Here is a 13,699-nt window from a genome sequence, read left to right on the forward strand (position 1 = left end):
TTGTTTCTAATAATTCTTAAAACTGCAAAATTATACAGTTTTCTCGTTATGAAATATGAACTGCATTTCCATATTATACTGTTTCAATAAGAAATTTTCAACAACCTTCTTTGCATTCCATAAAAATAAAAAACAAAACCAGACTGTTACAAAACAACTTCAATAAGTAAAGAACACATCAACAAACAAAAAACAATTCAATCAACTTTATTCATTACTTCCATAATATCAAGTATCCCATTTTTTATTATCATAATTCCTCAAATTCAAATACAAATCCAAAAGAATAGATTGTGGCCTCAAATAGCAGCCTTGCACGTCTTCTTATTGTGATTCCCATATTTCAAGCACCTCTCCCACTTGATTTGCTTCACATTCTCACCCCTAGAAGGTATCCTCTTCTTCTTGTTCCGCCCGGGCTGCTTCTTCGTTATAGGAGGTTTGATAACCAAACTACTGGCACCATCAAAGTCAAATCTCTCACTTGAAGGCACTGGATAAACAGATTCCTTGTATGACTCTCTAAAACAATCTACATGAAAAAAAGGATCAATGAAACCATACACATCTCTACCACTACTACGCAAAGCATGCACAGCATGACTACAAGGAAAACCATTCAATTGCCATTCATGGCAAGAACAAGTCTGTCTACCAATATCAACATAAAAAGAAATAGAAGAATAAATCTCGAGCACAGTATCACTAGCAACAATCACATCCCAAGACTTAGCTAGCTCCAAAGAGTCCACCAACTTCTTTTCCATAACTGGACACAATTTCGTAGTCCATCTTCTAGATTCAGCTCTTCTATCCGACAATTGAGTCATGATTTGAACCCTAATCATATCAACCATACAAGTAATAGGCAACTCACGGACCCCACCAATCCAATTATTGTAAGACTCAGCAGCATTAGATGACATCTCACCATATCGTTTCCCTCTAAAAAATGCATTGGCCCACTTATCATTTTGCAAACCATCCAACATACTATCAACTCTACCATTCCCAGCAATACGCCTCAATTTCTCCATATAATGTTGGAAAGAAGCAACCGTTGGCGCATAAGCACATTCAACTAATATTTTCATCAAACACAATTTATAGTTAGTACGAAGTCCCACCAATTTGTCAATCAAATTTCTCTTCAAATGATTCAAGCAATAAGCATGATGTGCATTGGGGAAAACCACTGAAAGAACGTCTAGCAATCCATATTGACGGTCCAACACAAAAGTCAATCTCCGGCCTGAACCAACAGCCTTCAACAACTGACTTAAGAACCATATCCAATTATCTTGATTTTCAGCGTCAACAATCGCAAAAGCCAAAGCAAACAAACCTGCAAACAAAACCACATGAAACTGCAAAAATTAGCAGACTCACAATACAATAACACACTGACAAACTAAACCAATACTAACTGCAAATAAATACATACCTTGATTACCATCCTTTGATGTTGCTGCAAGCAAATGCCCCTTGTAACGCCCCTTAAAAAATGTACCATCAACAAACAACAACGGACGACAAAATTGAAAGCCATACAAACATCCATGAAATGCCACAAACAACCTCCGAAAACACCCACTACTTTCATCCACATCTAATTCAAAAACACTTCCCGGATTCGTTCTCATAGCCGTCTCAAGGTACCATCGAAGCTGGTCAAAAGAAGTTGCAAAATCACCAAACAACCCACATCTTGCCTTATCAACTCCTAACCATGCAACCCGATAAGAAACATCTATACCATATTGCTTCTTTAACTTTTTTTTAACTTCAATAGGACGAGTCAACGGATTATCACTAATATCATTTTGCACAATATCAGACACAAGTCTAGAACCAACCATTTTGCTACAAGATCTACGAGCAACAACGCCACAAGTATGCACATTATCCAACTTCATTATAAAAAAAACACCAAAATCCATCACCACCCTTCCCTGCACAACCCATTTACAACCCGTAGACGACTTCATCATACATTCAGCGGTTACTCTTGTTGCATCGTTCTTCAAATAATTCACTGCAAAACCACACTCAACTGCATACTTAGCCAATGCAATGCGGAACCCCGGCACTCCACCTTCAAATTCTTGACCAACACTATGTATAATCCCCTTCCAACTAGCAGACAACAAAACTCTCTCTGGTTCTGGATAAAAACTACGCAACAAACCACCAACATCATCACAATCATTCACAAAAGAACTCTCACAAGTTACAGAATCAATCCTATAAGAATTACCATCATTAACCTCCACAACTCTCTTATCCCCCACAATAACATCAACAACATGACAACCACTACTACCTACCATTGACAGCATATTCCCCAAATCATCATCACATTCAACAATACAATTAGAATATCCAGGAACAGAGAAAAACAAACAAAAGTTACCAACACTCAACGCCTTGAACTTCGCACATATTTTCTCAACAACTTCATCATAACTACATCCCTCACTAATCTTAATAGCAGCACAACAATTACTGTATTTGCACATTAACATGAAACACCGCTCCATACTACAAAATCACAAACCAACAAACAATTGTTCACAGATTCCAAACTGCAAAATTATACAGTTACAACATATCAATACCAACAGTGCACAATTTACAATTCCAAATTACAAAATTATACACTTACAACATATCAGTATCAAAACACCAGAATTCACAATTCCAAAATACAACTTCAAAATACATTACACTATACGACAAACAAAATCAACAAAATCAAAATCAAACAAACAAAATTCGCCAAACACAAACCACATATCACGCAAATTTGCTTATCTATATATACATACATATATATCGACAAATACAAACCACATACACACACAGACATATATATATATATATATGTATATCTATGTATCGACAGATACATACATACACATACATATATCTATCACCACAGAGAGAGAGAGAGAGAGAGAACGTACGCAGATATCGCATGTACACAGAGATTCAAATCGCACAACCAGATCCACCTCACAGCACAATGAGATCGACCACACAGCACAATGAGATCGCCACAACGAAGAGAAATCAAGATCGCGGAGATGAAGATTTGATTTCCTTTTTTTAAACGGAGCAAAAATTTGATTTTTCACGTATATATAGATCTCAAAACAAAGGGTAATACAGTCATTTAAAAATACGAAAATAAAAAACGGGACCTCTGGGTATAAGACTTAAAAAACTGTGGACCTATTGATCTATTAAAAATAAATTGGGATTAGAAGGGAAATAGATCCCCTACATAGGACTACATGGTAATTTTCCCTTTTTTTAAAAAAATTATATATTTGAAATCTACTCAATTAGACGGAGAGAAAAAATAAAAAAATAAAATAAAAACTTGAAGAAAAAAAAGTCCATAAAGGACCCCTAAAAAATAAAGAAACAACAAATAATGTTTTTAGTCTTTTTTTTTTTCCTCTTTGGCGAATTTTATTAGAATTTTCTTTTAAAAAAAATTTACTTTGTAGATTTGTTTACATAAGATAAACTTGAAAAGTATATAATATTGAAAAAAAGTTACTTAAAATAAAATAATTATAAAAAAATAACTTTTTTTAACTATATGACAAACTCAAAGTTATTGGATATTTTTTTTTTATTCAAAACAAAGGATGCTCTACGGTGTCATTACGCATCTGTAGGCCCAAACTCCGGGGTAACCGATTGCCGACCTAATTTGACCAAACTCATAAAAAAGGACCCACCATCGAGACATCAATGGAGCTCAACTATGCGTCACAAATGAGCCCAAGTTTCGATCAAAGTATAGGACGAGGTTTCCGTAGAGAGCTAGCTGCAAAGCAGCAAATTCGTCTCCCTAGGATTCAAACTAGGGTCACGCCTGTGAAAAGAGATGTCTTCTCCACTAGACCACCACCCCCGATAGTAAAGTTATTGGGTAAATTAATTTGATATTTTAAAATTTTATGTATTTTATTAAAATAAAATTGAGTTCATTTAATAACCATAATTTATATCATTAAAACTTCTAATTATTTTTTTAAAAATATAGTAATATCATATCATATTAGATAGAGAGATTTATTTATAAATCTCATTTAGAGGACTTACAGTATCATAAGTCCATAATGTTTTCTTGTGTTAGATCTAATCCCATATATTTAGACTTGTATTCTAAAAGGTCCTTTTTTCCTTATTTATAATATTTTTGGGACTAATATACCCTTTGTTCTATTTTTTATAGTAAGTTTTACACACAATTGCAATCTTCATGTTTTCTTTTTCTATTTTGACAGTTTTGTTGATCATCAATTCTAGAGAAATTAGTGGCATACATTTATTTAAAAACTAAATATATGTTATTAAATTATAATATTGACAAAAAAAAAAAAAAACACATGGTTGAAAGATAAAATATGACTCTAACTGACATCATCCACCAGAGCATCAAGATCTTGCAGCACAACGAAGCTTCGTCTCATACTCTCTCTCTCTTGCTCTCTCTCTCTCTCTCTCTCTCTCTCACTCTCACACGCACACATACACACACACACATATGCCAATTTGAAAATTGGAGGAAATCAATAACAACAAAAACCCATAAAGATGAATTGGATAATGATCATCTAAGAAAAATATAAAACAAAACAAACCCAGAAAGGAACGCTGTAAGAGCTCATCATCATTATCATTCTTTTATTGTTGCGGATCGAAACTCTGTGTGCTTCCATTATTGTGGTTCAAAACTTTGTGTTCTTCTATTGTTGCAGTTCAAAACTCTGTGTTATTCTATTGTTGCAATTTGGAAACTCTATTTTTTTCTATTAAAAGATCGTGAGGGCAAGGTTAGCACCGTTTTTATTTTGTAACTACAAGTAAGTATGCGTTGGGTAGGGATTTGTGTTCAGTAATGTTTGCTAGGGAGGTATGTTCAAAATTGTTCAATAATTGATTAAATTTTCATTTAACTTTTTGTTTCGAGATGGATTGATATGGTATTATGTATTCATGTGTGTATGCTTATTGGTTAGGTATTTCAGTGGATGTAAACATTTACATCCACTGAAGTCATTGTTGTTGTTGACTATTATATTTTAATGTTTTGCATTTGGTGATGTGAATTTCAACATAGAAGCATGTGATGGTTGCATGATATACAATGTGGACTGGTGATTGCATAATATGAATGTGTTGGAAAAAAATAGTTTCATTGCTGATTTTTCGGAAACTTTATGCTAATAATTTTTTAGGACCCATAAGTCGGTTTGAAGGGTCCCAGTAGCAATGTGTTCGTTGCCGTGTGGTGAACAAGATTATGAAATTAGTGAGTCAAAACCATTTATAGGTGAATGGGAAATTGACTCCACAGTGAGGTTCATGAACATTAAGTCATTCCTCAAAATGGTGTTGATTGTTCTTGTCCCACATAGGAAAGTTAGAAAAAATTTGGTGAAGATATAAGGTCCTAAATGGAACCTTGGGCATGGGCTCAAAGAACACCCAAAGTGTGAGGTGGGTTGGGTTGGTTGGCCCATTACTATCTTCTTGGGCCAAAATTATTTGAAAATATTTTCAATTGGTTGCTGGGAAACAAATAATTTTGAAATTCATTTTCAAACTTCTGCAACGGCTCAAAGATTTGAATTTCATATTCAAATTTGAACAGGCATGTCTCTTCCGAAAGGGTTTTCTATTGCCTATATTAAGGCAATCCTCTATCTAGGTTTAGGAATCAAAATAGAAAAAGAAAATTTAGATTTCTAGTTTCCTCCTCCTTTGTTCATCTTGCATTATATTTTTATTTTTTAGAGTTTAAGTTTGAGAGAGTGTAAAGCACATATTCTGGCTCGCTGTACACATAAAGTTAGTGTAAATTCTGTGTGTGGTGATTGTTGTATCCTGGAGATAGGACGCCTATTAATCTCGAACACCAGTGGAGAGGGCGTTATTCTGTCTTAAAGACACAGTGTCCATACACTGGCCTCAATCACAACTTCATTCGAGTTTGATCTTCGAAAAATTGTAAGTTTGTTTTATTTTATTTATTATTCGCTATTAATTAATTTTACCAAAAATATTCTCCAACAATTTTAATTCGCAGTGGACCACTTTTATTTATTTGTTTGATTTGGTGCACTTTGTTTATGGTTTGACCAATTCAAATACTGTAGTGTGTGTTTAGAATTTTGGTCTATGGTGCTTCAGGTTATTTATTAAGATTATATTTTATATTTTATTGCTTGGTCTGTTAGATTGGTTCTTACAATTGGAAAAGGGAAAAAAAAAAAGAAAGAGTTGATTTGGTATGCATCGTTGTGGATTGCACTGCACAGACTATTACATTTTTGTTTGTTTGTTTGTTTTTTTTTTTTTTTAGATTGGTGTATTGTGCTTCTGTTTGACTGTTGAGAAAGGAAGAATAATAATAATAATAATTAATGGTATTTCTTTTAGTTTGTGTTGTGATTTGCAGTACTATTGTTTGTTGTTGCGTAATGGTTTTCCTAAACTTAGTGATTTAATTTCAAATTTGATTTAGTTATTGGGAAATTATATTTTATTTATTGGGAAAAGATTTGTTTTTGTTATTTTATTTTGATCAGAATGTTTAAATGGCAACTAAGATTGTAAACAGTACTGAAAATGCAAACCCGACATCTGCATCTGTCATCGTTCCTACTCCTTTGGTTACTTCATTTCCCACCACTGTCCCAGTTAACCACAATGAAAAGCCGAAAAAATTTAATAGGACAGAGTTTAAGAGATGGCAGCAGAAAATACTGTTTTATCTTGCAACTCTGAATTTGGCAAGATTTGTCAAAGAAAATGCACCCGCCTTGAGCGAGGACGACACTGAACGACAAGCAATTGCTGCAGTTGAGGCGTGGAAGCATTCTGATTTTTTGTGCCGAAACTATATTTTGAATGGATTGGACAACACGTTGTATAACGTGTATAGTCCATTACAAACGACTAGAGAATTGTGGGAATCCTTGGACAAGAAGTATAAAATGTAAGATGCGGGAATCAAGAAATATGTGGTTGGCCGTTTTCTTGAATACATGATGGTGGACTCGAAGACCGTAATTGGTCAAGTCCAAGAGCTTTAATTGATTTTACATGAAATTCATGCAGAGGGTATGAGTTTGAGTGAATCTTTCCAAGTGGCAGCTATCATTGAGAAACTACCACCATCTTGGAAAGAATTCAAAAACTACTTGAAGCACAAACGCAAGGAAATGAAGTTAGAAGACTTGATTGTCTGATTACGGATTGAGGAAGACAACCGTGATGCAGAAAAAAAAAGAAATCCGGGATTTATTTTCAAAGCAAAGGCTAACATATTGGAGCAAGGACAAAAAGAGAAAAAGAGACAGCGTCCTAGGCAAAACTCTAAACAAAATGCTGGTCAGAGTTTTAAGATTGTTTATATAAATTTCAAGGGAAAGTGCTTTGTGTGCAACAAGGTAGGACATCAGGCTAAAGACTGTCGGAATCGTAAAGATCAACAAGGTCCTTTCAAAAAGACAAAGTATGAATAGGCACACATAACTAAATTGGAGGCTTTGTCTGATGGAGTAACTGAGATGAACCTTGCAGCGGTTGTGTCTGAAGTAAATCTGATGGGATCAAACTCCAAGGAATGGTGGGTAGACACCGGGGCAACACAACATGTGTGTGCAGATAAGAAAATTTTTACTACCTATCAACAAGTTAAGGATGACGAGCAGCTCTTCGTGGGAAACTCCTCTACTGCAAAAGTTGAAGGAAAAGGGAAGATTGTGCTCAAGATGACTTCGGCAAGGAGCTAACGCTTAACAATGTTTTGCATGTTCCAGAAATTCGGAAAAACTTGGTGTCTGGATCATTGTTAAGCAAGAATGGTTTTAAATTGGTTTTTGTTTCTGATAAATTTGTTCTGTGTAAGGATGGTGTTTATGTAGGAAAGGGATACCTGTGTGATGAGTTATTCGAAATGAATGTACTGATTGTAATTCCTAGTATTAATAAGAACACCACATCTTCTGCTTATTTGTTTGAATCTTCTCATTTATGGCATAGTAGATTAGGACATGTTAACTATGATTCGTTGCGTAGATTAATTCACTTGAACTATCTAACTAATTTTTATATTGACTCAAATCATAAATGTGAAGTATGTGTTGAAGCTAAATTGACTAAGACAACATTTAATTCAGTTGAAAGAAGTACTGAGCCTCTCGGCTTAATTCATAGTGGTATTTGTGATTTGAAATTTGTTCAAACACGAGGAGGCAAGAAGTACTTCATCACTTTTATTGATGATAGTACAAAATATTGCTATGTATATTTATTACGAAGTAAGGATGAAGCCTTAGAAAAATTCATTGAATATAAAACTGAGGTTGAGAATCAACTTGGCAAGAAAATTAAGGCATTAAGAAGTGATCGAGGTGGTGAATATGATGCTCCTTTTGGAACGTTATGTTCACAACTTGGAATCATTCATCAAACTACTGCGCCTTATGCACCACAGCAAAATGGAGTTGCTGAGCGAAAAAATCGTACATTGAAAGAAATGATGAATGCCATGTTGATTAGCTCAGGTTTACCCCAGAACTTATGGGGTGAAGCGATTCTTTCCGCTAATTATATTTTGAATAAAATACCTCATAAGAAGATTCTTAAAACTCCATATGAATTACGGAAAAGTCGGAATCCTTCTTATAAATATCCGAAAGTGTGGCGGGGTTTAGCTAAGGTGGCCATTCCCGATCCTAAAAAGGTCAAAATCGGACCTAAAACTGTTGATTGCATATTCATAGGATATGCACATAACAGTAGTGCTTATTGATTTTTAGTATACAAAAGTGACAATTCAGATGTGCATGTCAATACTATAATCGAGTCGAGAAATGCATCTTTCTTTAAACATATATTTCCTTGTAAATCTATACAATAATCAAGTTCTTCTAAATGTTCTTATGAAAGTACATTTGATAATAATCAAGGACATATTGAGGAAAATCAAGAAGGAACAAATGAGGCAGAACCTAGACGTAGTAAGCGAGCTAGGACTAGTAAATCCTTTGGCCCTGATTTCTTGACTTATCTACTGGAAAATGAGCCTTGAACACTTAAGGAAGCTATGTCTACGCCTGAAGCTCCTTCATGGAAGGAAGCTATTAATAGTGAAATTGAGTCCATCTTATAGAATCATACTTGGGAATTGGTGGATCTTCCACTAGGATGTAAGCCTCTTGGATATAAATGGATATTCGAGAGAAAAATGAAACCTGATGGATCAATTGAGAAATTCAAGGCTAGACTTGTACTTAAAGGTTATATGCAAACTGAGGGAATAGATTATTTTGACACTTATTTGCCTGTAACAAGAATAACATCCATTAGAATGTTGATTGCTATAGCGGCTTTATACAATCTTGAAGTACATCAAATGGATGTTAAGACTGCATTTTTAAATGGAGATCTTAATGAAGAAATCTACATGGAACAACCAGAAGGTTTTGTAGTTCCACGGCAAGAAAAGAAAGTGTGCAAGCTTATAAAATCCCTTTATGGTTTAAAGCAAGCTCCAAAACAATGGCATGAAAAATTTGACAATGTTATGATGTCAAATGGATTCAAAATAAATGAATGTGACAAATGTGTTTATGTGAAAGACACAGAAAAAGGATATGTCATTGTTTGCCTATATGTAGGTGATATGCTTATTATTGATAGCAATAATGAAATTATAAAAACTACCAAGAAAATGTTGAACACTAAGTTTGACATGAAGGACATGGGAGTAGCAGATGTAATTTTAGGAATTAAAATTACCAGAACATCTGATGGATATGCTTTGTCTCAAGGTCATTATGTAGAAAAAATCCTTAAGAAATTTAATAAACATGATGACCGTCTTTCAAAAACCCCTGTGGATGCTAGTCTTCATTTAATGAAGAACATGGGTGCAGGTGTATCACAACTAGAGTACTCCCGAATAATTGGAAGTTTAATGTACCTCATGAATTGCACAAGTCCTGACATATCATATGCTGTTAGTAAATTGAGCAGGTACACAGGTAATCCAGGGAAAGATCATTGGACAGTGATAATAAGAGTACTTAGATATCTAAGATATACTTGTAATTATGGATTGAACTATACAAGATATCCAACAGTACTGGAAGGGTACAGTGACGCTAAATGGATATCTGTAGTCACTCCATTTTTGACTGTCCTCAAGACTTGGACGTTATCGTTTGAACACTCGATGATTATCCATGTTCGTGTTCGTTTTGAGTTCTCGAAGGTCTCGGCTGCGTGCCTTGCCTTAGGATCTCTCAACTTGTCTGTTTTGTGCTTAGTTGTGGACCAAGGACTTGTGGTTTTGCTTCTGAGGGAAGAGAGTGGCTTGTTTGCCATCCCCTGAACCCATCGGCCAAGGCTTGAAGCCATCGGCCTTGTTTTCTTTCCATCGGCCAAAAGTTTTGGCCGGTCAGCACTTATTTTGGTCAATCGACCATATTTTCTGGCCAAGGCCTTTTATTTGCCTTTTTCAGGCATTGTGCATGCCAGCTGTGCCAGTTGGTGAGCACAAACCCTCCCTTCCATACACGTGTATGGAGGGATTTGAACCAAATCTTAGCTTCTCTAAGAAGCTTTGAATTTGATTTCCTATAAGAGGGGAGCCTCCCCTCTCTTTCCAGAGGTTCAACAAAATAGATATAGAGTTTATATATCCCTCTCTCTCTATCTCTCTCTCTCTCTCTATATTTGTGTGTGTGTTAGTGCCTTAAAAGTGTATTTTGTTCATACTTTTGCACTATAGCACCTAGTAGAACACCTTCGTTTGGTTGTTGAGGCACTAGGAAGTTGGTTTCAGAGTTCTTGGGCTGGTTTTGATCTAAGGGAGTGGCTGGAGTTGTGTTCTTGGAGGTGTTCTTCAAGGGTGAGCAACTAACCTTTTGTTTCCCCATTTTGGCTTAAGCTTTTTGACCTATTTGCTTATTGTTTTAAGCTTAACTATAAACTGAAAAAAATTCTGTTTTTGTGTGCTTAAGATGATTGTTTAAGGTCACTTTTTGGTTGGGGGTTGTCTACCCCCTCTTAGGCCTTGTTTGGCCTTGTTTCGAGCCACCTCTTTTGGCCTTTGTTCTTGCCTTTGCATGACCTTTCTACCACTGAAATCCAAAGGATTTTCAGTGGTGGAAAGGTAGTTTTAGAGTCTTGTATAGGAAAGGGACACCCCTCTCTCCTTGTATCTCATATGGTTGTGTTATTGGCTCATAATAGTAGCATGTTTTGGCTTCATTTCAGCAAGTGTTTGGTGTCATTTGGTCATGATATACCTCTGTTCTAGGTTGGTTTAATGGCTTCTTGTATGCACCATATACTTGCCTTGTAATCTCCTCTATTGCCTTAACATGCATCTAACATTTGGACTATCATACTTATATATTTTGGCTCAACTCAAAGGAACTTTAGGTCATATTTTAGCATGCTAAAGCTTTGTTTGGTGTTGTTTTGATCATATATGCATTGCTTTGTATAGCTACCATACATCCTCGCTTACTAGCTTTGAATGTCCAAATCATTAGCATGCACTACTTGAACCTTTTTTCATGATTTGGCATCATCTAATATGTTATTTCAGTCCATGTTCCATGCTCATATACTTGCATTTGCCATCCTTTCAAAGCTTTGAAGAGTTAGTGTTTTATGCCTCATGAATGGACCATTGTGTATGTCTCCATGCTTAGGTCTATGGGATGCCATCTAAGTGGGTTTTTGGGTTTATTTTGATATGCCATAACTATGTTTTCCATTGTTTAAATCATGTCATGTTTGGTATTGTTAGGTGTAGTGTAACACCCCATTGTAGCCTTGTTTGCCTCATGCCCTTTGGAGTCGCATTCTAGCTTGTGTTGGCTAGGTTTAAGCTTGGTTTTGGTCTCATCAGACCTACCTTGGGACTGTTTTGGGTCCCCTTGGCCCTTTAGGGCTTGCCTTATGTGGTCACGTTTTGAGTCTCTTGGCTAGCTTCAAGCTTTGAGCCTTCTTGCATGCTTTGTTTGTGTTATATGTGTGATTTGGCATCATTCCCAACATCATTACAGAGCTTATGGTGTTGTCATATATCCATGTTTGCTACTCTTTAAGTGTGCTTAAGAGTTGTCCTCTTTATGCCTTAATGCTTGGGCCAATTGGTGTGCATGATTGTCTTGCATTTTCACGCTTTTCTTACCATCATTTTAGCACTTATGGCCACTGATTTTGGGCATGGCTCGAGGTCTGTCCATCTTCGGTATAAGTCCATTGGGTATGTGGTTTGCATGTTGTTGCGTGCCTATTGCATTGTATGTTTGCATGCTTTGATTGCATTGCATTGTGCATGCTTAGCATATTACATGTTTGCATGTTTAGGGCACATGTCTATTGCATATTAGTTGCATTGCATGACATTAATGCATACTTGTTGCATGCTTACATGTTTGCATGTTTGCTTGCATACTCATATTGCATTGAGTTTGTTTGCATGCCATTAGTCTTGTTGCATTGTATAAATGTCCCCATGTTGCATTGTACTTGGCATACTTGCATTGCATTGTGTTTGGTTTGGGGTGTCGAACCAAACACGAGGACCGAGGGACGTTCGTACTTGAAGTGACGAAATGTGCCTCAATCCTCGGTCACCGATACTCTTGATCCAACATGATAGAGTTCTAGGCATTCATGTGTTTTTGTGCATTCATTCCATATTGAATCGCACACTTGGCTCCTTTGGCCATCATACATCGACATGCATGATTGATGGCTCGAGGGTCGAGCACTACACTCCCTTGAGCTCATGACATGATAGGGAGGGTGTTTGTGTACACATTGCCTTAAAAATGCATTGCCATGCTCTGTTTGTCCTCTGCTGCAGCAAAACAGCATTCTGCAGGAAGATATGGCCAGCCGACCATCTTCAGTGCCGATCGACTAAACATTGTTGGCCGAGATCCTCACAAATGGTCGATGACCAATTCCACATAGCCGATGTTCTTATATTTTGGCCGGTGACATCTCACAGTGCTCAGGGAGTGGTTCGGAAGCATCCTTGGGACTTGTGCAGTTTTCAGAGGTGCAGAACAGTGCAAACAGAGGCAACATGTGGCATGGCAACGGGTTTCAGAGCGAGGCGATCGAGCATGCATCATTCAATCATTCTGAGGCGGAGCTGCGGCGGCCTCTTTAGTTTCATAGCTTAGTTAATTTGTTTAAATTAGTTAAAAGTGATATAATAATTAATTAGCTAGGGTAGTTAATTAATTAGTTGATTTATATTATTTATTCGGACCCTCCGTCGAGAGGGCGAATTTTGTAATAAGTGTGCGTGAGTGTGCGAATGTCTTCCAACCCCACATCTTTCTCCCTTTTACTTACCTGCTTTCAATGGTTAGGTTTAGGTCATGTTTCAATTAGCATCCTTATGCTCGCATGTTTGAATCATTCATCTGTATTGCATGCACCGGGCTCGGCGCATCATACTAACCGCATAGTATTTCAATTCTAACTTGAATACGTGTATCGAGTTGTCATATTTCACATGCCATTCTTAGATAGCCGAGCCTATTTCTAGTTGCATTTTGCATGTGTTGCATTAGGCATCTTAACATAGCTAGGATCATGCATTGATTACTAACTAGCTATTGTTTTGGCT

General features: G+C 36.3%; 1 protein-coding gene across 1 annotated transcript; it reads right to left on the reverse strand.

The window, feature by feature from the left end:
• Positions 1-299: 299 nt before the first annotated feature.
• LOC145814061 (uncharacterized) lies at positions 300-2,540 on the reverse strand. The gene is made up of 4 exons (XM_082910587.1): positions 1,785-2,540; positions 1,445-1,667; positions 1,102-1,345; positions 300-945 (listed from the first exon to the last, which is right to left on the reverse strand). Exons 1-4 carry the CDS (start codon positions 2,538-2,540, stop codon positions 300-302), a joined length of 1,869 nt encoding a protein of 622 aa, XP_082766713.1.
• Positions 2,541-13,699: the final 11,159 nt, after the last annotated feature.

The sequence above is a fragment of the Camellia sinensis genome, unplaced genomic scaffold, assembly GCF_055761805.1.
Source record: "Camellia sinensis isolate YWXY unplaced genomic scaffold, ASM5576180v1 Unanchor1, whole genome shotgun sequence".
Classification (NCBI taxonomy): domain Eukaryota; kingdom Viridiplantae; phylum Streptophyta; class Magnoliopsida; order Ericales; family Theaceae; genus Camellia; species Camellia sinensis.